This window comes from Carcharodon carcharias, chromosome 30 (genome assembly GCF_017639515.1).
Source record: "Carcharodon carcharias isolate sCarCar2 chromosome 30, sCarCar2.pri, whole genome shotgun sequence".
Taxonomy (NCBI): Eukaryota; Metazoa; Chordata; class Chondrichthyes; order Lamniformes; family Lamnidae; genus Carcharodon; species Carcharodon carcharias.
The window spans coordinates 30181876-30209685 of NC_054496.1; the positions used below are offsets into that span (position 1 = coordinate 30181876).

At 45.2% G+C, this 27810-nt stretch overlaps 1 protein-coding gene across 2 annotated transcripts in view; it reads right to left on the reverse strand.

Moving 5' to 3' along the window:
• LOC121271351 (asialoglycoprotein receptor 2-like) overlaps positions 1-26054 on the reverse strand; it is a 41759-nt gene extending 15705 nt beyond the window's left edge. The window contains exons 1-6 of one of the 2 annotated variants that reach the window (XM_041177302.1): positions 25905-26052; positions 25159-25278; positions 14079-14153; positions 8463-8534; positions 6496-6567; positions 2126-2277 (exon numbers count right to left, since the gene is read on the reverse strand). In XM_041177302.1, the coding sequence (XP_041033236.1) occupies positions 2126-2277; positions 6496-6567; positions 8463-8534; positions 14079-14153; positions 25159-25278; positions 25905-25995 (582 nt within the window). In that variant the 5' untranslated portion in view covers positions 25996-26052. Of the gene's footprint in view, positions 1-2125; positions 2278-6495; positions 6568-8462; positions 8535-14078; positions 14154-25158; positions 25279-25904 lie in introns of both variants that reach the window. The other variant, XM_041177303.1, reaches the window with a different exon arrangement.
• Positions 26055-27810: the final 1756 nt, after the last annotated feature.

Consider the following 27810-nt stretch of genomic DNA (forward strand, 5'->3'; position numbering starts at 1 on the left):
AATGGTGATAACTTTCCAGGTCTGGATGGCATGTGAATTGGAGGGAAGCTTAAAGGGTGGTGGAAGGTAGGTCCAAGTGTTGACAAGGTGGTGTAACTGGCCATCTTTGGCCGCTTCTACAAGCGTCCGACACATCTCTTACTGGAGAATAACCGTGACATTTTAAACTCACTGGGGAAGTTTTCACACCCAGAAAACATATAGGTTTAGACAGGGTGAGAGGATTAAAGAATCTGAAACTCAAAACCAACATGCACTGAAGCTGCCCAATCCTGCTTTAACTGGAGGCAAGGTGAGAGGTGGGTGACCAGTCTGCCCCCCATGGGGAAGGATGCTTATTTTAATATTATAATGAGGTTGCATGTACTCTGATTTAATCTCCATTTTAAATTTAACTCAACAACTAGGCCCATCGGGTAAGTGCCTTACAAATTTTCTTTATCTTGCTAGTGGGATCCAGCGTACTTACTTTCTCAGCACCCTCCCCTTCCCCACAAGTGAAAGATCCAATAGACACTATCTCCTGCTGATCTGACGTCTGATTGATTTGCTTTCACATCCTCCGACATCTATCCCCTAGTGATACCTCTAATCTAATTCCCTACACCCCTTATCCCACTGATCTCTATCTCCCCCTCTGGCCTCAAACTTGCCTCCCCCTCACACCCACCCCTAATGCCTCTGACTCCCCCACCCCCCCCAAACCCACTCTGGCCACTCTGATGTGTCTCTGTCATCCAATGTGTCTGGCTTCCTAAGTGTCTCCAACACCCTCACCCCACCCCCACCCGACCAACCGACCAACCCCGACCCATCATCACCACCTCCACCCCCTGATCGATCCAGGACCCCCGGTCCACAAGCTCTCCCTCCCTCCTCTCAGCTTGCCAGCTGCGAGATTTCCCCGCCCGATACCCAGCATCTCAATCGGACACCTGCAGACGAGAACTGGAGATAGAAAGTGTTTATCAGGTTAAATTCGCCAAGTCCTGAGGGAAACAGCCCCTCCCCCACTCCCTTCCTGCCATTGGGCTAACATCAGGCAATGCGTCTTGCACATTGGGATTGTCACACACACACGCCTCAGAACTCACTTGAGTATTTTTCAGAGCTGACTGGGTCCCAGAGATTTCCAGAGCTAAACCCCAGGGGATCAGAAAACAAAAATGGTTTTCATCTTAAAATAAAGGAACAAAGCACGATCCCCATTAAAAAGCTGGAAATCCAACATCAATTGTTGGGAATGTGTTGAAAAACGTAATGAGGAATGATAAAGGAGCATCTTGAAGGCATGAGATAGGCTCATTTATTGAATTCTTTGAGGAGATGGTTGATAGCCAATAGGGGAGATTGCGGATGTTAGCTATCTGGATTTAACAAAGGCTTTTGACATAAGACACTACTACACAAGGTCCAAGTCCATGGCATGAATGGGAAGGTATTTAAATAGAATGCCCACCAACCATTTACTGATGATGAGTAGCAGTGGATGGACAGGTACCTGGTTGACAGCCAGTTACAGGTGGGGTGCCACCAGGCTCAGTGTTGGGGCCACTAGTGTTTATAATTTTTGTAGCTGATAGTGAGGAAGGAATTGGGTCCAAAGTATCCAAATTTGAAACAATTCCAAATTAAGAGAAGGTAAACAGTGACCATCAATGCGCATGAGTTCAGAGACTTTCTGACATGATTAATCGGTGGGCAGGGAAATGGCAAATGCAGTTTAATATAGAGAAATATAATACTACAAGATGCAGCTGAGTGAGATAGATTGTGTGCTAAATGGGAATGTTCTTGAAATATTGGTTCAGAAGAGAGGTCCAGGCATAAACCTAACAAATTTGTCACCATTGTCTTCAACAGTGACATGAGCAAACTTCTAAAGGCTAGGGTGAATCTGTCAATGGAGTAACACAAATTACCCTCAAGTTATGGACAACTGCAACCAATGGCATATTTCAGCTGCACTGCTACCTACTGAACGCTCTACATTGAAATAATGAGTGTAACATTAATATTAGTCTGCAAGTTCCCAGCAGTTTCAGTTCTTTACTTGGAGTAGTGTCTCAACAAATGAGACTGACAACTGATAGCCCCATGAAGATAATGAACAGATAGTTCATACCTGCTCTTCAGCACTGTTAATGACAGAAAGGTTGGCATCCATTAACTGGCAGAACCTCTGGGCTTCTCCCCAAGTTGCTTGATGTGATGAAAAGTAGTATAGCTTTTGCTTGAATGGGGTCCATTGCATGGGACACTGCAAATGAGGCAGATCTATGAAGATATTTCAATAAGTGTTATTGAACAGCTGGGCTACAACATCTCCCACATCTCCTTATTCACCAAGTTTTTGCATACTGGGACGTATTTATAGGTATTCTTTTACAGGTACAACCTGCAGCATTAAGAATCCTCCAAGTGTTGGAAGTCACATCTGTTGAAGGGCTCACACCTACTAAAGGGTGACAACCTCTCAAAAATACCACACCCATTAAAGGTGCCGCACACTTTAATGGGGTCATACTGCTCAGCTGTTAGCCCTGGCTCAGGGGGCAGTTCGTTCAACTGAGTCAGAAGATTTTTGGCTCAAGTCCCACTCCAGAGACTTGTGCGCAAAATCTAGGTTGGAATTTAAGTGCAAAACTGAGGGAGTTATAGGTGCTGATTTCAGGGTGAGATGTCAAACTGAGACCCTGGGCAGAATTTTATGGCCCCATTTCTGTGGAAACCGGGGGTAAAATGCGGTGGGGCCATTATAAACCCCATTGACGACAGCGGGAACGTAAAATCCCACTGTCGTAAAATTCTGCCCCCTGTATGCACTGTGAGCAGAATATGGCACTATTTTGAAGAAGAGAACGAATGTTATCCTCTATGTCATGGCCAATATTTATCACTCAACTAACATCATTAAAAAGACAGGTGATCTATTCAACATCACATTGCTCTTGATGAAATCTTGCTGTGCGCAATTTGGCTGCTGAATTTCTTACATTATAACAATGACTACATTTCAAAAGTACTTCACTGGCTGTAAAGCACTTTGAGATAGCCTGAGGTTGTGAAAGGTGCTATGTAAATACAAATTGTTGCTTCTCTCAGAATGATTATGTCTGTTAAGAGGTGCAACAGAACTTAAAGGGACTGTACTTGTTAAAGGGGTTTACACCTCTGAATGGAACCCCACTCCTTATAGGAGCCACATCGGTTATTGTTGTCTCACCTCTTACATGGAGCACACTTATTAAAGGGGCCATTTCTCTTAAAGTAACTGTAAAAAAAGTTCTTAAATGGTCATTTAATAAATGGTTCTGGCAGAGTAGGTAAGGAGAAACTATGCACGGTAGGAAGGGAGTCACTAACCGGAGGATGCAGATTTAAGAGATTTGGCAAAAGAATCAGAAGGAGATGGGAATTTTTTTTTATTCAGTCAATTGTTGTGATCTAGAATGCACTGCCTGAAAGGATGATGGAAGCATATTCAATAAAAGCTTTCAAGTGAGAATTGGTTAAACACTTGAGAAGAAAAACAATTGCAAGGCTGTCCGGAAAGATCAGGGGAGTGGGCACACGTGTTCCTAAGCACACTGAGAGGGTCAGTAGGAAAGCAGAGTGGTCAATCAGGGTACGAGAGTATTGAGTGCTCCAGGAATGGATAATGATCATTGGATTGACAAAAGTGTCAGCTGCGGCTCAGTAGGTAGCACACTTTCCTCTGAATCAGGAAGCTGAGAGTTTAAGTCCCACTCCAGGGTGTGGGGTAAAGTGAGGCTTCAGATCGACCATGATCTCGCTGAATGGTGGTGACAGCATACAGCACAGCGATCATTGACATGCTGTCACCCACAATCTGAAAATCTTCCTGTTCAAAGATAGATTGTGCATGCGCCTAGCACGTCTCACAATCCAAAGTGATTCACAGCCGATGAAGTGCTTTTGAAGTGTATTTGATGGGATCCCTGTGGGAGCTGGCAAACTGCACCCTGGACCTTGGGGAAGACAGCAACCTTGCAAAATTGGGTGGCCCTATCTCGCTGCTGGCTTGCTGTGACACCAATGGTGGCGAATACACCAACTGTCTGCTGCCTATCTATTCCATGGGATAATCTGTGGTGCTGCCTGACTCTCCTTTATTCCTGTGCTCATTCTCCCTCCATGATAATGGGAGATAAGGGAGATGTTATACCTGCTCCTGAGAAGCATCCCAGCGAGTGGGGCATGGGGGGGGTGGGGGGTGGCGGTGCAGGAGCAAAGGGAAATCTGTTGCTCCTCTGATCCTGTCAGCCTTTGATTTGCAGCAAGAATACCCGAGTGTGGGAGCTGTCTTTTGTGGCTGTGTTCCCAAATCGGGTGGAATTGTCAATTGTAACAGCTACTGGCCACAAAGCTGAGATATTGATATTAATCACAGTCCAATCATCAGTCAATAAAGTAATGAAATGAAATTAAAGAAATTGAAGAAACAGGAGCAAGCTACAGTTTTTTTAAACAGCGGCTATGAGGGTTTAGAGAGATACATTGCCGATCCAAAATTAGATTGACCACAAGTGCAAGGGTCAAGGAACATGCTAACTTAGCAGTCGAGCTTCAAACGGAGGCTGTCAAGGAGCAGAGGCAAGGCAAAACTGTTGAGGGACGTTAATCTTAGACTTTGCACAGTCAAACAAACTGCATATGGTCAAAGACCAAGGTTGATATTCATGTCAACAAACATTGCAGGGCCACTAGCTGCCTCAGGAGCTAGTGTTGAATCTGAAAGATTCCATAAAGACTTATTGTTTTACAGCCTTACAGAACTGTCTCCACAGTAATTGTCAGCCCTGATGCCTATCCTAATTGATCACCTCCCTACTACAGTGCTCCTCCAAAGTGCTCGCCCAGTTAGTCTAGCGTGGAATATGTATCTCAGAGGAACATTTCAAACAGGAGAAAACCATTCAGACTCTCAAACTGATCATGGCTGACCATATCTCAACTCCTTTGACCCACTTTTACTCCATATCCTTAGTGTACTTGCTTCAGAAAAATACATTGATTTCTGTCTTAAAAGGTCCAATTTACATAGCACCCGCTGCCTTTGGGGGAGAGAGTTCCAGATCTCCACTACCCCTTGTGCAAAGAAGTACTTCCTGTTTCCACCTGGAATGGGCTAGCTAGAAGTTTAAGATTATGTCTCCTTGTGCTGGGTGCAAGCAACAGGATAAATAGATTATTTGCATTTACCCATCAAATGCTTTTAACAACATAAACGGTCAGGTCACCTCTTAATCATGAGGACTCTATGGAATACATGCCAAGTTTATGCAGCAAATGTAAATCAGGGACATTTGAGGTGCTCTCGGTTAGAGACCTCTAGCAGCTCGGCCTGAAGAGGGCCTGGTTGCTGACTGTAGTGACTTGTTGTGACATGTTTACAAAGCCAGGCCTTGGCTCTCAGTATATTGTGAAAAACTGTTGAGAGGCATGAACTGAAACTGATACTATTGACATCCAGCTCTCTCTCTTTTTAAAATGTCCAACCCAACCCTTGAAGAAGCAAAAGCAAGCTACAGTTTTTTTCAACAACGGTTATAAGGGTTTAGAGAGATACATTGCCGATCCAAAATTAGATTGACCACAAGTGCAAGGGTCAAGGAACGTCCTAACTTAGCAGTTGAGCTTCAAATGGAAGCTGTCAAGGAGCAGAGGCAAGGCAAAACTGCTGAGGGACATTAATCTTAGACTTTGCACAGTCATATAAATGGCATATGGTCAAAGACCAAGATTGATATTCACGTTGAGTTGAGCTGAGTCGCTGACCCCATGCCCTCTCCATTACAAAGACTACTTAGTGCAGAAATGTTACCTCCATCTCCAGCTTAGCCCATCTACTACTGAACCCCTCATCCAGGCCTTTGTCATCCCCACCAACAATTACTTTAATAGGCTCCTGGCTGGCCTCCCATCTTCACCCTCCCTATCCGTCAACTGGCTTTAAACCTCTGCTGTTTATGTCCTATCCAATAGGCAGCTGCAGCTGATCGCCCCACTACTCCAGCTAAACAATGTCAAGGCCCACATGTGAATAAGCCACAAGGGTCACAGGAATAAGCTGTGGCAAGGTCATGTAACTTCTAACTAGGGCTTGCTACACAGCTAGACCGTTGCCTGTGCCTTCTGTCAGTCAGGAACTGGTGCTGCAATGGATAGCTGAGGCTTTGCAATACTGAAGAGTACAGCCAATCTGACCGACCCCGCTTCCCCAGTGTCAAGCCCTCTCAAACCTTGTGAACAAAAAGTGCATCAACTGTGCCTATATGTAAGAGTCTGAGGTTTACCAGAGGTTAGTAGCCACACTTCACTTCCCTTTTTACTGTGCAGCCTCATATCCTGATCACACCCGGTACATTAATAATCAGAGCCAGCGTTTAGTAGCTGTAGTGTCACCATTCTGATAGTTTCCTGTAGGAGTATTTGCAGATTAAAGGTCTCCCTGATGGTTATTAAACTTACTCTCCTTCAGCTCTGCAGTTGTAGTCCTAAGTTCAGGCACTAATCTTCTTATCTCCTCTTGGATTCCTACAGCTGAAAAAAGAACAGCACTTTAGATCATGTGACACTGTCTGGAGAATAAAGTCACTTTTGCTTTTGAATTATGAGAGATTTTCACAAGAGAAATCAGGAAAATCTACTTCCACTAGTTGGCGAGTTGCTAGCTAGAGGACATTGGTTGATGGAGATCACCGACAAAATGAATGGACACGTTAGGAATTCTTTAATGCAAATGGTTTTAAGACAGGGAATCTGCAACCAGAAATGCTGATAGAAGCGAAATCCAGAGCAGTTTTAAAAGATACTTGGTTAGGTATTTCAAAAAAAATGTAGGAAGATGCCAACAAAGGGCAAAGGAAAGGGACAATGTAGACAGCGCTTTGACAGAGCCAGCACATGTGAGGGGCTGAATGGCCTCATGTGCTGTAAAATTCTATTGATTTTAATTATACAGTAAAAGAGCACGTTTACCATAAGACCATAAGACGTAGCAGCAGAAGTAGGCCATTCAGCCCATTAAGTCTGCTCTGCCGTTCAATGAGATCATGGCTGATTCTCAACTCCACTTTCCTGCCATTTCCCCATTCCCGTACTGATTAAAAATCCATTTATCTCAGCCTTGATTACACTTAATGACCCAGCCTCTACAGCCCTCTGTGGCAAAGAATTCCACAGATTCAATATCCTCACAGAAGAAATTCCTCCTCATCTCTGTTTTAAATGGGCACCCCTTTACTCTGAGATTGTGCCCTCTGGTTCTGGACTCTCCCACAACGGGAAACAACCTCTCTGCATCTACCCTGTCAAGTCCCCTAAGAATCTTATAGGTTTCAGTAAGGTCACCTCTCATTCTTCTGAACTCCAATGAGTTCAGGCCCAACCTACTCAACCTCTCCTCATAAGAAAATCCCTCCATACCCAGGATCAACCGAGTGAATCTTCTCTGGGCTGCCTCCAATGCCAGTATATTTTAGATAAGGGGACAAAACAGTTCACAGTATTCCAGTTGTGGTCTAACTAGCACATGTATAGTTTTTCCCTATTTTCAAACTCCATTCCCTTTGAAAAAAGGGATCTATTATTAAATTGTTTTATTATCACTTATTTAACATTTTCTTGTCCGAAATTCCCCCAACGCATTCCCCCATTTGAAGAGGAAAAGCTTGCAGGGTGAGGGGGAAAGGGCAGGGGAGTGGGACTAGCTGAGTTACTCTTTCAGAGAGCTGACCTGGCACAGTGGGCTGGAAGGCCTCCTTCTATGATGTAACCATTCTACGATTCTATTATTCTTAGGCTTCTATATATTAAATAACTCACACATAACGTGCCCTGAGAACAAACATTTGGTTGGCTCTTGCTTCCAATGTGCACTTCACTGTTTCATCACGTCTCAGTCCCAGGACGGTGTTGCAGGAGTCCCTCGCTGGCACATCCTAGGCCTATCCGCTCTCAGTGGTCTCATCAAACCAACCTGACTTGGATATACGTCAGTGTCCAAGTGGGGAGGAGTAGTAACAGAGAGGGTAAGATGATGCAGGAGACATACAATGTGTGGAATCTTTCCTGCCCCATGGAGGTGGGTTTGACAGCGGGACAGGGAACAAATTCTGAGCCCTTCGTATTGGGTCAGCTCCCTGATGCATTCTCGTCTCGAAGCATTCAGTCCGGAGGCAGTTGCACTGCGACAGTGATCACCCACCCAGGGGTGGTGGGGAGTCAATTAGGGCCACTTGAAGGACTAATTGGGGGGCAAGATGCAGAGAGAAAATGGCAATTGTTTGCTGAAGAGTCCACATAAGATATTTGGTATCTAGAGCCGGTGATAAGTTGCTGTACAGTATTATCAATACACTCACAGTGTCACCATTCATATAGTTTCCAGAATGAAAATCCAAAGTTAAAGGTTTCTCTGATGGTTATTAACTTACACTCTTTCAGCAGTGAAATTTCCGTGCTAATTTTAACGAGTGATCGACTTGTCTCCTCAGATATTCCTGTAACTGAAAGAGAAACAAGTCTTTAGATCATGTGGCACTGTTTCTCCAAGATCATTATCGCTCCATATTTATTTTGAAAATGAAATGATACACCTGAACACACAAAAGAAAGACTTGTATTTACTTAGCACTTCTTATGACCACTTTGAACACTTTAGAGTCAATTTAGTACTTTTTTCAGTACTTTTGAAGTGTATTCATTATTATTTTATTGTAGGAAATACAACAACTAATATACACACATCAAACTCCCACAAACAGCAGTTTGATGATGAGCTGTTAATTTCTTTATCTGAAATGTTGATTGATATTGACTAGGACACCGGGGATAACTCCCCTTCAATGTAATGCTGTGGGGTCTTTCACATCCACTCAAACAGACACTTATGACAGTGCAACACTCCTTCTGTACTGCACCACAGTGACAGGTTTTTTGAGCTCACACCCTGGAGTTGATTTTTTTTCTTTGTTCGTTCATGGGCTGTGGGTGTCGCTGGCTAGGCCAGAGGGCATTTAAGAGTCAACCACATTGCTGTGGGTCTGGAGTCACATGCTGGCCAGACCAGGAAAGAACAGCAGATTTCCTTCCCTAAAGGACATAAGAAATAGGAGCAGGAGTAGGCCATTCAGCCGCTTAGGCCTGCCCCGCCATTCAATAAGGGCATTAGGTGAACCAGATGGGTTTCCACGACAATCGTTTCATGGCCATCATCAGACTTTTGATTTGAGATTTTGTTATTGAATTCAAATTTCACCATCTGCCGTGGTCCCAGAGTACTACCCTGGGTCTGTGGAATACTAGCCCTCCGAAATGAATTGAACCCGGAATCTTGTGACTGAGAGACAACAGCGCTAACAACTGGACCACAACTGATACATTACCAATCTTGAGATTTAAAAGTGTAAAAACCTTACGTTACACACACCCTTCAAAAAACCAGAACAGGAAAAGAAGAGAAGGACAGACACTTAATGCTGATCTTTTCTGAACTGGAAACAGGAACTTACAGGCATCTGCCGAACTACAGGCTTTCCTCAAGAATTTCCTCTGTGAATGGTCCTCAGCACCTTCCACATGGTTCAATGAGGAGAGCAGGAGGACATGCCAGGAGCAGTGCTGGACATACCTAAACATGAGGGGTCAACCTGGTGAAGCTACAACACAGGACTACTTGCATGTCAAACAGCGTAGCCAGCAAACGATAGACAGTGTTATGCAATTCCTTAGCCAACGGATCAGACCTAAGATCTGCAGTCCTGCCACATCCAGTCGTGAATGGTGGTGGACAATTAAACAACTCACTGGAGGAGAGGTTCCATAAATATCCCTATCCTCAATGGGGAGCCCAGTACATCAGTGCAAAAAATAAGACTGAAGCATCTGCAACAATCTTAAGCCAGAAGTGTCAAGTGGATGATCCATCTCGGCCTCCTCAGGAGGTCCCCAGTATCACAGATGCCAGTCTCCAGCCAATTTGATTTATTCCACGTGATATCAATAAATAACTGAAGGCACTGGATACTGCAAAGGCTATGGGCCCTAACAATATTCCGACGATAATACTAAAGACTTGTGCTCCAGAACATGCCGCACCCCTAGCCAAGCTGTTCTAGTGCAGCGCCAACACTGACATCTACCCGGCTATGTGGAAAATTGTCCAGGTATGTCCTGTACACAAAAAGCAGGACAAACCCAGCCAATTACCAACCCATTGGCCTACTCTCCATCGTCAGTGAAGTAATGGAAGGGGGTCATAAACAGTGCTATCAAGCAGCACTTGCTTAGCAATAACCTGCTCATTGATGCTCAGCTTGGGTTCTGCCAGGGCCACTCAGTTCCTGACCTCATTCCAGCCTTGGCTCAAACATGGACAAAAGAGCTGAACTCCCGGGGTGAGGTGAGTGACTGCCCTTGACATCAAGGCAGCATTTGACCAAGTGTGGCATCAAGGAGCCCTAGCAAAACTGGAGTCAATGGGAATCAGGGGGAAAACTCTCCGCTGTCTGGAGTCGTGGAGTCCACTGGACTAGCACAAAGGAAGATGGTTGTGGTTGTTGGAGGTGAATCATCTTAGTTACAGGAAATCACTGCAGGAATTCCTCAGGGTAGTGTCCTCGGCCCAACCACCTTCAGCTGCTTCTCCAATGGCCTTCCTTCCATCATAAGGTCAGAAGTGAATATACAAATACTATGGATACCAAGAGCAGGTCAGGGGCTGGGAATTCTGCGGTGAATAACTCAATTCCTGACTCCCCAATGCCTGTCCACCATCTACAAGGCACAAGTCAGGACTGTGATAAATACTCCCCACTTGCCTGGATGAGTGCAGCTCCCACAACACTTAAGAAACTCAACACCATCCAGGACAAAATAGACCGCTTAACTGCCACCCCAACTCACCAAGGCTCCTTCAAAAGCACCTTCCAAACCTGCGACCTCAACCATCTAGAAGGACAAGAGCAACAGGTACATGGGAACACCACCACCTGCAAGTTCCCCTCCAAGCCACGCACCATCCTGCCTCGGAGGTTGAGAAGGTGGTGGTGAGCTGTCTTCTTGAACTGCTGGCAGTCCATGTGGGGAGTTCCTGTAGATGGTAAACACTACTGACACAGTGCTTTGGTGGCAGAGGGAGTGAATGTTTGTGCATGCGGTGCCAAGCAGACGGGCTGCTTTGTCCTGAATGGCCACACAGCAGTAGGGGTGATGTCACACAGTGGGGAGTGATGTCACACAGTGGGGAGTGATATCACAGTGGGGGTATGATGTCACACAACGATGGGAAGAGGTCACACAGCGAGAGGGGTGAGGTCACACAGCGAGAGGGATGAGGTCGCACAGCATTGGGGGTGAGGTCAGAGAGGGAGGAGTGAGGTCGCACAGAGAGAGGGGTGAGGTCGGCGTGAGGTCACACAGGGAGAGGAGTGAGGTCGCACAGCGGGAGGAGTGAGGTCACACAGCAAGAGGGGTGAGGTCGCACATTGAGGGGGTGAGGTCACACAGTGAGAGGAGTGAGGTCGCACAGCGGGAGGAGTGAGGTCACACAGCGAGAGGGGTGAGGTCGCACAGCGAGAGGGGCGAGGTCACACAGCGGTGGGGGTGAGGTCGCACATTGAGGGGGTGAGGTCACACAGTGAGAGGGGTGAGGTCGCACAGTGAGAGGGGTGAGGTCGCACAGCGAGACGGGTGAGGTCGCACAGCGAGACGGGTGAGGTCAGAGAGGGAGGGGTGAGGTCACACAGCGAGAGCGGTGAGGTCAGAGAGGGAGGGGTGAGGTCACACAGCGAGAGGGGTGAGGTCACACAGTGGGAGGGGTGAGGTCACACAGCGAGAGGGGTGAGGTCGCACAGCGAGAGGGGTGAGGTCAGAGAGGGAGGGGTGAGGTCACACAGTGAGAGGGGTGAGGTCGGGGTGAGGTCACACATTGAGAGGAGTGAGGTCACACAGCAAGAGGAGTGAGGTCACACAGTGAGAGGGGTGAGGTCACACAGTGAGAGGGGAGAGGTCGCACAGTGAGAGGGGTGAGGTCGCACAGCGAGAGGAGTGAGGTCACACAGCGAGAGGGATGAGGTCGGGGTGAGGTCACACAGTGAGAGGGGTGAGGTCACACAGCGAGAGGGGTGAGGTCACACAGCGAGAGGGGTGAGGTCGCACAGCAAGAGGGGTGAGGGCGGGGTGAGGTCACACAGCGAGAGGGGTGAGGTCAGAGAGGGAGGAGTGAGGTCACACAGCGAGAGGGGTGAGGTCGGGGTGAGGTCGCACAGTGAGAGGGGTGAGGTCACACAGCGAGAGGGGTGAGATCGCACAGCGAGAGGGGTGAGGTCGCACAGCGAGAGGGGTGAGGTCGAGGTGAGGTCGCACAGTGAGAGGGGTGAGGTCACACAGCGGTGGGGGTGAGGTCACACAGCGAGAGGAGTGAGGTCACACAGCGAGAGGAGTGAGGTCACACAGCGAGAGGGGTGAGGTCACACAGCGAGAGGAGTGAGGTCACACAGCGAGAGGGGTGAGGTCACACAGCGAGAGGGGTGAGGTCACACAGCGAGAGGGGTGAGGTCGCACAGCGAGAGGGGTGAGGTCGGGGTGAGGTCACACAGCGAGAGGGGTGAGGTCGCACAGCGAGAGGGGTGAGGTCGGTGTGAGGTCGCACAGTGAGAGGGGTGAGGTCGCACATTGAGAGGGGTGAGGTCACACAGCGAGAGGGGTGAGGTCGCACATTGAGAGGGGTGAGGTCACACAGCGAGAGGAGTGAGGTCACACAGCGAGAGGGGTGAGGTCACACAGCGAGAGGAGTGAGGTCGCACACTGAGAGGAGTGAGGTCGCACAGTGGGAGGGGTGAGGTCACACAGCGAGAGGGGTGAGGTCACACAGTGAGAGGAGTGAGGTCGCACAGCGAGAGGAGTGAGGTCGCACAGCGAGAGGAGAGAGGTCGCACATTGAGAGGAGTGAGGTCGCACAGCGAGAGGGGTGATGTCGCTACATTGAGAGGGGTGAGGTTGGGGTGATGTCGCACAGCGAGAGGGGTGAGGTCACACAGCGAGAGGGGTGAGGTCACACAGCGAGAGGAGTGAGGTCACACAGCGAGAGGGGTGAGGTCACACAGCGGTGGGGGTGAGGTCACACAGCGAGAGGGGTGAGGTCACGCAGCGAGAGGAGTGAGGTCACACAGCGAGAGGGGTGAAGTCACACAGCGAGAGGAGTGAGGTCACACAGCGAGAGGGGTGAGGGTACACAGCGAGAGGAGTGAGGTCACACAGCGTGAGGGGTGAGGTCACACAGCGGTGGGGGTGAGGTCACACAGCGAGAGGGGTGAGGTCACACAGCGAGAGGAGTGAGGTCACACAGCGAGAGGAATGAGGTCGGGGTGAGGTCGCACAGCGGGAGGGGTGAGGTCGCACAGCGAGAGGGGTGAGGTCGCACAGCGAGAGGGGTGAGGTCGCACACTGAGATTGATGTCGCCCACTGGAATGATGTCACACACTGAGAATGATGTCGCACACTGAGAATGATGTCACACACTGGGAATGATGTCGCACACTGAGAATGATGTCGTACACTGAGAATGATGTCACACACTGAGAATGATGTCGCACACTGAGAATGATGTCACACACTGAGAATGATGTCGCATTCTGAGAATGATGTCACACACTGGGAATGATGTCGCACACTGAGAATGATGTCACACTCTGAGAATGATGTCACACACTGGGAATGATTTCGCACACTGAGATTGATGTCACAGACTGAGATTGATGTCGCACACTGAGAATGATGTCACACACTGGGAATGATGTCACACATTGGGAATGATGTCATAGAGCTTTTCCAACAGGATTTTAGCTTCAAACACAAAACAAATCCTCATCAAAAGGAGTTTTCTTTCAACATCTTTCAAGCAAACAGGACCATCCTCCTCTATTGTATCTTCCTCAGGAATATCTCAAACACTCTAGACTCAAAAGTCCATATCAGGACGATTGGAAAATGCTCATTTTCTGAAAAACTGAAGGACTCTGAATTGGAGAGATTGGGATTTCACACTCACCAGTACTCTTCAACTGGGAAAGCTTCATCTCAAAACTGGCATCTGATGTCTTCATTTCACTGGACAGCTGTGATACTGAAATGGAAACAAGGTATTGACTCTCATAAATCAGCATATACCAGATCTGCTCAACTGGTCTTCATGGAGACAGATCACACTGAGGCCAAGATTTGTGTTCCTCACCCAAAATCAATATTCCTTCTCCCCACTTGCAGTGAGCCACCCTCCCAGAAACCTGTCCTGTTTCTGAAACCTTCATGTGAACAGAGCGAATAGAACATCAGCTCTTGAGTTGAGTTTGGTTTAGTGGGTGTTACTCAGATTGGAGGAGTTCTGGAAGTGGTGGCTCAGGGGTTAAAGCTGGGTTCACATTTATTCCTGGCTTCGATGATTAGTAATCGGCAGAGAGCACAATCGCAAAATGGCTGAAGTGTGTAAAGAGCGAATTAGAATGTAAAAGACCTCAGGAAAGCACAGTCAGGTTAGTGAAAGGGTGGGGGTGATGCAATTTCAACTGGAGAAGTGTGAGATGAGAGAAGCCAGGAAATTATAAAGCTGTTAGTTTAACATGTTGTGGGGAGGGTATTGGAATCCGTAAGCAAGGACAGTATGACTGATCAATTGTAGAAATTGGATCTGATTGAATGAGCAAGCATCACTTTGTAAAGGGTAGGTCATGTCTCATAAAACAAATAGAAATTTTTGAGAAAGTAACGAAAGAATCAGACAGGGAAATGTACGTGGATATTGTTTATATGGACTTCCAGAGGCATTTGCCAAAGTTCCACATAAAAGACTATTCACCAAAGTTAAAGCTCATGCAATTGAAGGCAAATTATTGACCTGGTTAAGAGATTGGTTAGGCAGTAAAAGACAGAGAATAGGGATAAAAGATTTGAACTCAAATTGGATAGAGATGATTCGTGGTAACTCACAAGAACCTGTGCTGAGGCCTCAATTATTCAATTATTCACTACATTTCTTAATGACTTTGATGCCAAAATGCAGCAAGACATGCACTATATTCAGACTTAGGCTGATAAGTGGCAAGTAACATTCACAGCACATAAGTGCCAGGCAATGACCATCTCCAACAAGAGAGAATCTAACTATCGCCCCTTCACATTCAATGGCATTACCATCGCTGAATCCTCAGTGTCAACAGCCTGAGGGTTACCATTGACCAGAAACTGAACTGGGCTAACCATATAAATACTGTGGCTACAAGAGCAGGTCAGAGGCTGGAAATCCTGCAGTGAGCAACACACCTCCTGACTCCCCAAAGCCTGTCCACCATCAACAAGGCACAAGTCAGGAGTGTGATGGAATACTCCCCACTTGCCTGGATCAATGCCCCTCCATCAACACTCAAGAAGCTCAACACCATCCAGGACAAAGCAGCCCATTTGATTGGCACCTCATCCACCACCTTAAACATTCACTCCTTCTACCACCAACGCACAGTGGCAGCAGTGTGTACCATCTACAAGGTGCACTGCAGTAACACACCAAACCTCCTTTACAGCACCTTCCAAACCCACGACAGCTACCATCTAGAAGGGCATGGGCAGAAAACACATGGGAACACCACCGCCTGGAAGTTCCCCTCCAAGCCACACATCACCATGACTTAGAAATATATCGCTGTTCCTTCACTGTCACTGGGTTAAAATCCTTGGAACACCATCCCTAACAGCGCAACAAAAACAACATGAAATTATATAAAGTACTGCATTAAATTTATTGCTTAACTAATTCATAAAATTTCAATCAGGTTAACTATATAACAGTAAGAAAATTAATATCGAGCATCAGCACAGAGGAGGCTTGGAAGCATTAATTAAAATTAAGAGTTTACCCAGGGTATTATCTAAATTCTAAAAGAGAGAATAGAGATTTTTCTTAGGTCATGGATGGGTAGCTGCCACTTGCTGCTTGCAATTCTTAAGCCATGTGGGAGCTTCAGGACACTTCATGCATCTTGGGGACCACGTGTGTAGGGATTGTCTCCAGTGGCTCGAGATTGAGCTCAGCATTTCTGAGTTTGAAGGGCAGCTGGAGTCACTGAGGAGCACCAGGAAGGATGTGTTTCCTCAATCGTACTAGGGGGAGATCACCCCACAGGTAGTGAGAGTTCAGGGTAGTAGGTGGGTAGCCATCCAGGAGAGTAGGAAGAGGTGGAGGTGCAGGAGTCTTTGGGATGAGTCACTCTCAAACAGGTACTCAGCATTGGAGACTGTTGGCAGTGTCAACACTTTGAAGGAGTGCAGTCCAGACTATGGCGCCAATGAACCAGGGACTTCACATGAGGGAACAGCAAATGGTATTATTGTAGCCATTATAGGAGACTCCATAGTCAGGGGGAAAGACAGGTACTTCTGTAACCCTCAACCTGAGTCCCACTTGCTGTGTTGTGTTCCTGGTGTCAGGGTAAAGGACATCAAGGAGAGGGTGCAGATTATCCTGCAGGGGAAGGGAGTGAGTCAGAACTTGTGGTACACATCAATATCGACAACATAGAGGGGGCTCACATTGAGGTCCTACAGTCTGATTTTCAGGAGCTAAAGAGGAAAGTAAAAAGTAGGACCTCAAGGATGGCAATCACAATGCCATGTGCTAGTGAGGGTAGGAATAGGAGGTTGGCAGGATTAATGATGGCTTGAGACATGGTGCAGGAGGGAGCCTTTCAGGTTCATGGGGAATTGGGGCCAGTACTGGGGCAAGAGGCACTGATTCAAAAGGGACAGGTTGCACCTCATCAGGACTGGGACCAATGTCCTCATGACAAGGTTCGCTAATGTGGAATGGGGAGGATTTAAACTAAATCAGCAGGGGGATGGGCACCAGCATACATAAGTAGAGAAAAAGATTGAGGTGCACAAAGGAAGTTGGATAGTACTAGAGAAGGAAGTAGGATCATATTAGATAGCAGCAGACTAAGACTACGAGGGATACAAAGGTGGGTTTACAATGCATGTATGTAAATGCACAAAGTGTGATGAATAAGATTGGTGAGCTACAAATACAAATAGCTATTGGACAATATAATGTAGAGGCAATAATGGAAATGTGGCTTAGAAATGGTGAGGAATAAACATTCAAGGATACAAAAAATGTTCAAAAAAGATATGGAAGGGGGCAAAAAAAGGAAGTGGGATTAGGGAAGATATTGTATTGTTGGAGAGGGAGACAGGGACAGAATCCAATAGGTTAGAGTTGCAAAGCAAGAAGGGGATGATCGTGCTATTGGGGGTATTGTACAGGCCTCCAAATAACGAACGGGAGAGAGAGAGAGAGAGAGAGAAGTAGATACAGGCTAGGTACATTCAAACAAGTGTAAAAGGTGGGGAACCTAAGCCAAGTCTCCTTAGACAATAAGAAAGGTGGTGAATATGATGAAGCAAAAAAAAAGGTTTTATGATATATTTCAGGTGAATTCTTCAAGGACAAATATAATAAGTTGAGAGCAGAAGTGAAGAGGAAAATGTGACTGGCAAAGAAAGAATATGAGAATAGAATGATAGTTTACATAAAAGGGAACTCAAAAACATGTAAGTGGCAAGTGGATAGTAAGAGATTGGGCGGGGTGTATTCAGGGTAAAGAGGGTGATATGCTTAAAGGCGCAGGACAAGGCTAGAATACTTAATGTGTTGGTGTTTACTAAGGAAGACAAAATATCAGTGGAAGTGGGTATGGTAAAGGTAAGGAATGGGGTGAAAATTGATACCTAGAACGTTCTGGAAAGGCTGACGACTCTTAGAGTGGATAATTCGCCTGGTCCGGTTGGCTTGCCTCCCAGGTTGTGAAAGGAAATGAGGGTGGAGATAATGGAAGGACTTGCCATAATTTTCCAATCTTCCCGAAATACTGGGAGGTGTCAGAGGATTGGAGAGTGGAAAGTGTGACACCCTTGTGCAAGAAAGGGTGTAAGGACAGTCCTAGCGAGACAAAGAAAAACTGTACCCATTTGGTGGTGTGGCAGACGGTGAAGATGATTCAGACAAACAGGACAAATATAGCCCAGCAGAATAGATAGACAAGTGGCAGATGGAACTCAATACAGAGAAGTGTGAGCTAATGCATTTTGGCAGAAGGGATAGAGAGAGGCATATAGACTAAATGGCACAGTTCTAAAGAGTGTTGTGGATCCTGGTCACCAGTTTGTTGGCACTTATGGATCCTGGTTGCACGCCTGTTATGGGATGGCTGAGTTGGTGCAATAGACAGAGTAGGTCAGTAGACACTTCTTAGGTGGAACACATTCTGTTTATTTACAAAGATACTCAGCAGCTACACTTGTGCTTTCAACTCAAACCCTGTCTCTACTGACTAACTATAGACTACAGACTACTGAGGTAGCCCCCACTACTCTTCTATTGGACACTAAGATCATTTGACCTTCCATTAAAACATTCTTCATAAAGGTATATTACACATCAGATTACCACGTCCCTCCCTCTTTACTCAGAAATACATTTTACAGTTACAATTACAATTTTCTCAAAATGTCAAATTATTTACACAGATGGGTAATTTACAAATTCAGTCTTTCTGGGGGTTTCTTTATGCATGTAGAACATCTCAGCTCTACAGCTTCAGATGCCTTGTCAGGAACCTCCTTCTCTGGAGTTGTCTGAACATCAGGTGCTTCAGCGGGTAGCTGCAAATCTGTTTCCTCAACTCCTGCAGATACAACAGGCACAGCTGCCACATCTGCACTAGGTTGAGTTCTCTCAACAGGAAATATTGACTCAGTTTTGAACACTGGTGGAATCATTTCTTGGTGATTTGCCTCTCTCTTCCTCGAATGACCCACATGTCTTTGTATGATTCAGCCTTCCACCTTCACATGGTAAGAAAGAGGTCCAGTCACTGCACTTATTTCACCCGGTAATCACTTTGGTCCTTTTCCAAAGTTCTTCACGTATACTGTCTCTCCTGTGGTAAACTTCCTGTCACGACTATGCCAGTCATGTCAAGTTGCCGGGCTTCCCTGACTCCTTTCCACCTTTTCCACTAAATGTGACACTATTAAGCTCAATCTCAGTCTGAGACAGCATTTCATCAATAATTCCGCAAGTGTGACACCTGTTGTTTCTTCCTTTTGGAGGAACAATCCCTCATGCTCCCCACAATAAGATACCATCCTGGTTGGTTATTTCACGTCTTCATTTCATCAGACACTTGCTGTTGTGACCAACCATGAAGCACTTGTTCTTGTACTTTGGATAAGACTGGGTCTTAACTTGTCTCTGATCTGTCTGGCAAATATCAACCTAAGGAATTCAATAACAAAACTAGTTCTTGTGGAACTGGGACATCTTCATCTTTTTCTTGCAAGGACAAACAACTCAGTACATCAGCATTTGCAATTTGATTTCCAGGCCTATGAATGAAAGTATCCTTGTATGCTGCCAGGATCAATGGGATTATTTGTGGTTCTGTGTCTTCTTTTGATGGGCTTTCTTCTTCCTGACACTGACTCTATTCTCAGCCTTCTTTTTGACTTCCACATTGACCAGACTAATGTCAGGTGAAAGCTTAACTTGAACTCAGTGGTTGAGTTTCCCAGAATTTCTTCATCTGTCTGTTTCTTAGAAAATTCTGTAACTTTTGTCTCCAAAGCCTCTTAAGCTTCAGGCAGCTGCTTCTTCAGCTCTTCCATCTCTTTTTTGCATTAGTATACCGCCTCCTGGAAAATTAAGCATTGCCGTGTCTTCTCTGCCAACTGATCCTTCATTTTGGTCAGGGAGGTGTTGAATTCTTTCTGTTTCTTCTCCTACTTTTCCAGAGGCACATCCTTAGGCAGGAGGGAAACTGGTCCTTTGCGAAGGTCTTTCCGGATGTTCTCAATTTCCTTTTGGAGGTTTCTCACCTCAACCCGGACTCTGTCCCTCAGGATGGTCTCTCCTAGTTCTTTTTGCTGTCCGATTGTGCCTTTGCTTGAAACAACCTGCATTTCTTTAGGTTGCTGGGACTTTACACTCTCTCCTTTTCCAAAACAGGAATGTTTTCAGCTTCCTCTTGGAATCTCTGACAGATCAAGGTTAATTTCCCTCAGCCAGTTTGGTCCTAGTAGGCCTGGTCCTCTGCCTCTCAATACTAACACTTGTAGTTTTTCTGATTGACTTTGGTAATGGACAGTAACTCTGCTTATGCCTTTGACTTCAATGTCTTCACCCTTGTAAGTTTTTAATTTGGCATCAGTTTCTTCCAAATTTCGTTTATATTCACCATAATTCAGATATTTGAAGGTGTGTTCACCAATCACAGTAGTGGAGACTCCTGTGTCCACTTCCATTCTAACAGGTCTGCCATTTACCTTCACTGTTACATATATTGGTTCTGGTTTTCCAACCTTCAGGTTATACAACGAATAAATATCTGAATTTGTTGCTTCAGGCTCTTCGACATTGTAGATCTCATGTTGTTTTTTGTTTAGTATGAAAGGCTGCCTGATTCTCTTTGCACTGTCTCATTATGTGTCTGTATCGATGACAATAAAAACAATTGATTTTTTTAAACTGCCAGTCATTATAAGGTTGTCTGTTTCAAACTCTGTTGCAATTATTCCTTGTTTTCGCTGCTAAGTCATTTCTCTTTATTTGTCTGCTATTGGTGTCTCTTCCCCGCTTCTTGGCAGACTCTTGCATTTTCACGCCCTTTTTGGCTGGGACTTCTCTCCCAACATGGAGGACGTTTTGCACTCCCTGCATGGATTTTAAATCCCTTACTGCGCTCTCCATGGCCAGTGCTATACCTAGCACCTTCTTAAAATCTAAATTTCTTTCTGACAGTAATCTCTTCTGAATCATGCCCTCATTCACACCGCACATGAAACGATCTCTGAGCATACCACTTAAAGATGTACAAAACTTGCAAAGTCCTGTTAACTGTTTCAGACTTTCCACATAACAAGCAAATGTTTCTCCACACCACCCCCCACCCTCCCACACCCTGGGCTCAATTTCTTGAGTTAAATTTGAACCATTGCAGTGTTACTGAGGGCTTTGGCTGGTAACGAATGAGCTTTTACGAGGCTCACCAGTTCCTCAAAGCTTTTCGAATCAGTGGCTCCAGGTGTCATCAGACTTCAAATCAAGTCTTAGGCTTTACTCCGTGGATAAGATGATTGCTCGCCTCTTCTCTTCCCGCATAATGCCTTTCACTTGGAAAAAGAACGCAAGATGTTCAATGCAATTCAACCAATCATCCATGGCTGGATGGAATGGGTCAATTCTTCCGAATTGCAGAATTCTGTAAGGGGATTGCTTAAATCATTAGGACGGAAATTCTACTTACAATTACCACGCGAGGTACAGCCCGATTTCATTTCTCTTGATTTCTTTCATTAACTTGTTTTATTCTCGAAGCCAGTTTATGTATCTTCGCTTTTTCCTCACTTTTTTCTTTCTTCTTCCTCGCCCCCAGTTTAATGGAACCTGGTCACCAGTTTGTTGGGACTTATGGATCCGGGATGCACACTTGTTGTGGGGTGGCCGAGTTGGTGCAATAGACAGATTAGGTCAGCAGACAATTCTTAGGTGGAACACATTCTGTTTATTTACAAATGTACTCAGCAACTACACTTGTTTGCTTTCAACTTCAACCCTTATCTCGACACTACTGACTCTAACAATAGACTACAGGCTACTGAAGTAGCCTGCGCTACTCTTCTATTGGATACCAAGGTCATTTGATCTTCCATTATAACATTCTTCTTAAAAGGTATATTGCACACCACATTACAACAAGTGCAGGGAGAAAGGGACCTTGTGGTTCAGGTGCATAGATCTTTGAAGATGGCAGGACATATTGAGAGACAGTTAGTATGGGACCTTAAGCTTTGAGGATAAAACAAGCAGAGCTGATAAAGGGGAACCGGTAGATGTAGTATATTTGGATTTCCAGAAGGCATTCGATAAGGTGCCACATAAAAGTTTATTGCACAAGATAAGGGCTCACAGTATTGGGTGCAATGTATTAGCATGGATGGGGGATTGGTTAACACACAGAAGACAGAGATTCGGGATTAATGGGTCTTTTTCAGTTTGGATAGAAGTAATTAGTGGAATGGCACAAGGATCAGTCTTAGGGCCTCAATTATTTACTATCTATATTAATGACTTGGAGGAGGGGGCAGAGTGTAATATCTCCAAATTTGCTGACGATGCAAAAATAGGTGGGAGGGCAAGTTGTGATGAGGACATAAGGAATCTACAAGGGGAAATAGACAGGCTGAGCGAGTGGGCAAAAACTTGGCAGATGGAGTTTAATGTAGGAAAATGTGAGGTCATGAACTTTGTTAGAAAGAATCAAAAGGCAGACTATTATTTAAATGGAGAGAGACTCCAAAAAAGCACAGCACAGAGGGATCTGGGTGTTCTTGTGCATGAAACACAAAGTTAGCATGCAGGTGCAGCAAGTAATTAAAAAGCCAAATGGAATTTTGGCCTGTATTGCTAGGGGATTGGAGTTTAAAAATAGGGAAGACTTGTTACAAATGTACAGGGTGTTGGTGAGGCTGCACCTGGAGAACTGTGTACAGTTTATGTCCTCGTATTTAAGAAAGGTTATACTGGCATTGGAGGCAGTTCAAAAGAGGTTCACTAGGCTGATTCCTGGGACAAAGGAGTTGAATTATCAAGAACGGATAACAGGTTAGGCCTTTATTCATTAGAGTTTAGAAGGATGCGGGGTGATCTTATTGAAACGTACAAGATTCTGAGGGGGCTTTGCAGGGTAAATGTTGAGAAGGTCTTTCCACTAGTGGGGGAATCTCGAACAAGGGGACATAGTTACAGAATAAGGGGACACTCATTTAAAACTGAGTTTTGAAGGAATTTTTTCTCTCAGAGGGTAGTGAATGTCTGGAACTCTCTACCCCAGAGAGTTGTGGATTCTAGATCACTGAAAGTATTTAAAGAGGAGGTAGATAGTTTTTGAAATATCGGGCAGTTGAGGGCTATGAGGAGCTGGTACGAAAGAGGAGTTGAGGCCTGGGGCAGATCAGCCATGATATTATTGGATGACGGGGCAGGCTTGAGGGGCCAAATAACCCACTCCTGCTCCTATTTCTTATGTTTCTTGTGTTTCTTATAAATGGAGACTTTAGGTACAAAAGCAGGGAAGCTCTGCTGTATCTTTATAAAACTCTGGTTAGACCACAACCAGAGTATTCTGTCCAGTTCTGTGCACCACACTTTAGGAAAGATGTGTGGGTCTTTGAGAAGTACAGGGATGCAGAATAGTTTCAGGGATCAGGGATTTTAGTTACAAGGTTGGACTGGAGAATTTGGATTATTTGTTTTAGAACAAATATGATGGGGAGGACATTTGGTAGAGGTGTACAAAATGATGACAACTTCAGATAAGATAGACAAAGAAAAACTGTTCCCATTAAGCTGATGGTACAAGGACCAAGAGAGACAGATGTAAAGGTTCTGGGCAAGAGATGTGGGGGAGAATGTGAGGAAGATCTTTTTTAGACAGCGGGTGCTGATGACCTGGAATTTACTGCCCACAAGGGTGGTGGAAATAAAGGTGATGAATGATTTCAAAAATAAATTGAATAGGCACTTGGGGGAAACAGAGTTAGGGTTATGGGGATAAAATGGAGTAATGGGACTCATTGGATTGCTCGGCAGAGAGTCGGTGTGGACTCAATGGAGTGAATGGCCTCTTTCTGTGCCATAATGATTCTTTAGGCTGAATTTTCATTTTCAATGTGGGAATTGTGAGTTTGGGCATTTTCTGATGCTGCCATTCCCCCTCCTGCTCAGCAGTGCCCCCCCCCCCCCCCCCACCCCCACCCCAATGTTACTGTCATGGTGGGGCAGCAAAGATGGGCTGGAGTCAGGGCTGCCACCTCTGTAAGCGGGCCCAAGGTGGGAACGGAGACAGGTGGATGCTGAAGTATGCAGTTTAGAAGGCCTGCCTCAGTTTGTTAGGGCATCAGCCCGGTTCTAGAGATGAGTGTGAGGCCCCCAAACCCTCAATACCATACCACACCCCCTCACCCACTAACTCCCCAATGCCCACTCTCACCCACCCCCATCCACCCCTTTCTAGAACCCTATGCCCCTCCCTTATCCTTCCTTACCTCCCAATACCTCCCATGCTTTCCCGCCTGTGGATGAGGTTTCATTGAAAAATGCAAAGATCGCTGGGTATAAGTTTGGACGGGCAGTTTTCTCAATTGGCTTAATTAGTTCATTAATGGCCTTAACAGGCCTTTGACAGTTCGGCGGGTGTGCAGCTGACTCCGGTGTGTGCCCTCTGAACTAAAGATCAGAATGATGCGCGGTGACATCGGGACACACGCCCGACATCATCGCGCATCATTTTACGCATCAGCATGCAGGGCCCACACCACATGCCAAACAGAGGATTCTGCCCCATGTTGTAGGGAATTATGTATTTGAACCCTGGGTCTCCATTCATCACACTCTTTGGACTTACCATCAGTGAACGCTCCCATTCCTTGCGTTCCCTCTGGAAATGCACCTCTTCACATATCTTTGCTTAAATCCCATTTGTCCCTATTGGCCCAATTCTGTACTTCAAGGAAAGCTCTCATTGAAAAGACAAACATTTTCAGATTAATCTTTCGTTCGCCTGGAAGAACAAGTCAGCATGTCCAGTGGATCAGAACACGACAGGTTGTTACAACACTCTGTGCTCTGCTCAGCCTCACCAGCCCCATGGAGGGTGTGGCTATTGATTCTGAGGGGTGAAGGGTGGTCAAGATTACAGCAAAGCACAATACTGAGAAATACTGCAAGAGAGACGGCACTGCACTGTTCTGGTCCCATTACTAGCACAGACAAGAGAGACAGATACCACGCTCTCTAAATGCCAGTCCAATCCCCTATTACATTAGCGAGTTTATGCTTGTGATATCAGATTGCTAAGTATCTAATCATGTTTCATAGGTTCACCTAATGTTTATTGTTCCTCTGTCGATTACTGAATTAATATTACCTGTGTTAGTAGATGCTAATTCACACACATCTCAAATTAGCCATAATGACTATTATTGCAGAATTCACATCACTAAGTTCCATAGTTTAAACTTACACAGCGTCACTGCAGTGCCTAGAATCATTATGGACAGCAGGATGGAGAATACCAGGAGGATGTAGGTGATGAGAGGTGACCACCTTCCTCGGATGGGCTCTGCTGATCGAACACCATGTTCTGTAAAGTGTAAGAGAAAGTCAGAGGGACTCCAAACTTTTTCTCATTTGAGAACAGGCACAAGAGTGGAGTGTTGTTGTCAACACTGGAAGGTTTTAAACTTTGCACTGTCAGGCCCACTGAACACACATTTCTTCAATTCAAGAACATTCATTTACAGCAGCTTAAAGGGCTGAACTCAGCAAGAAATCGAAGCGACGCAAGTTATGTGCAGTGACAGACAATAGACACAAAATCCTATTGTCTCAGGTCATCTACATGACACCTGGAATAAAGGCCAATCACGCATCTCACACCCCCTATCTTCATTCCTTCAGCATTTTGTGATCTCTCAACCAGCATCTAAACTTCAAAACCTTTCTCATAAATTTCATTGCAAATCAGTAGCACCATTCGTTAGAGGGGTGTTGGTGACAGGGAGATTTCTGACCCCACTGCTTTGTTTCATTGTTTAACTCTAAAATCCATCAGTTTTTCTAAACAAGAGAGGATTCCTGACAAAGTAGTTGTCTCAACCCAAAAGAATTGAATGTTTCATTGTTGTTAATTGATCTGAGGGTGATAATGAATTCTAGTTCATTAACTCAAACTGAATAAACTGTACAGTAATGATCACAGCTAAGTACCTGGCTTCAACCTTTCATGTTTTCCTCTGTCTTCTTTCATTTCATCAAGGTGAAAGTCACCGAGGTTTCCATATGCAACATTTAGTTCCATGTTATCAGCTGGAAGGACTTCTTGTTTCTGAATTGTGTGTGTGAAGCAATGAGAGGGATGTGGGAGTTTTTCCCTCACACAGTTCCTCTTGCTGCTTTTTCAGTGTTTTGCTGAAAAAACACAATCATAAATTGTGCCAGTTAAACACAAGATAGTTTAGTAGTTCTGCTTTTTTGCCCTGGTGTTATGATGTGGCAGATGATGTGTGCCAGGTGGTTAAAATCAATGAGGGAAACTTGGTGGTGCTTTCACAATGGCTTTGCAATTTGTATTTATTACAAGATGCACACACTGAATTCAGAATAAGTCCATCAAGACCTTGAGAGATGTTTAAAAAATTAAATTAAAACATTTATTAACAAAATAAAAGATTTCAAGCACATACATAAGACTACAATTGTTACTATAATGCAGAATCAGTGTTGAAACTTCTGCCAGACTTCCCACGGATGTTAAGTGTGCATACACCATCCTATTTATCGAGATGGAGCCCAGTGTGCTTCTGTTGTTGTTATGGTACAGCCGATGGTAAACGCTGAGCTGTTCAAACACCAAAGGGAAACTTGAAACAGCTGCCACAACTTGTTTTGCAATTTGTATAAATTTCGAGATGCGTGCCCTGAATTCAGTCGCCATAAAGCCACCAAGTCTTTGCAAAACTAAATTAAACATTAAGAGCAGGCTATGCGAAACACAGAGCACTCTGTTAACTAGATTAACACAGAGCTGCCTCAGCGAGCTGAAGGTTTATAAACTGAAAAATAAAAAATATGTTAGCAATGCTAGAAGCACGTCCCCTGTTATGGATGAAATTTAAAAATTGTTTAATTTATAATTGCTGTTGGATACCTCATCCCGCCCGTGGGTGAGGTTTCCTAAAAAATCCAAAGGCCGTTTGGCCTATTCACCTGCCTGCCAGCCATAAGATTGGACAGGCAGTGAAAGATTTCAGTCAATTATTACTTTAATGGCCTTAATAGGCCTGTTAATTATTGGTGGGCGAGCTGCCAAGTCCTGCATGTGTCTGCCGACCAAAATATCACATGAATGCACAATGACATCACCACGCTTGCCTGATGTCATTGTGCGTGATTTTACCCTCGAATGTGTAGGGTGCTCGCCCACCAAGCGCAAATTTCAGCCCACTGCTTCTAAACTACACTTGGCAAGGTAACACATTTCACCCCACCTTTGAAAACAATGTAGTGTGGTTTATTTAAAAATGTAAATGTTCTTTTATCTTACATTCTAAATTTCCACCATGTTTACATCAAAGCCTTCAGACTAACTGCCTTTAATCCAATTAAGACACACACACACACACGCACTTTTACGATAAATTCCAATTACAAGAATGATTATATCTTCCTGACATCCCCCTCCTTATTAAAAAAGATGAACTGTCATCATTTAAAAAGAAACCTTTATTTTTATTCATCCATTTTATACTTGGCAGAATTTTGCCCTCGGTGTGCGAGCAGGCCCCACCGGCTCGGTGGTGGGCGGGCAGCTGACCCTCGCCACTGAAATGGAGCCTGCTGCCATTTTGAGTGGGTGGGCCAATTAAGGCCCACCCACCACCCGAGAAGAAGCGCTATGCCCAACTGTCAAAGTGCGCTTTTTCATGCATGTGCGCAAAAGAGCGCACTGCTCCCTGAGACAACGTGCTGTCTCGGAGTTTACTGACAGGTAAGAAAAGTCAAAAAATAGAGAAATATTAAAATTATTAACAAGACCCCCTCATGTGACAATGTCACATGAGACGGGACATGTTAATAAGAAACACATAAAGTTTATAAAATTTATTAAAAACGG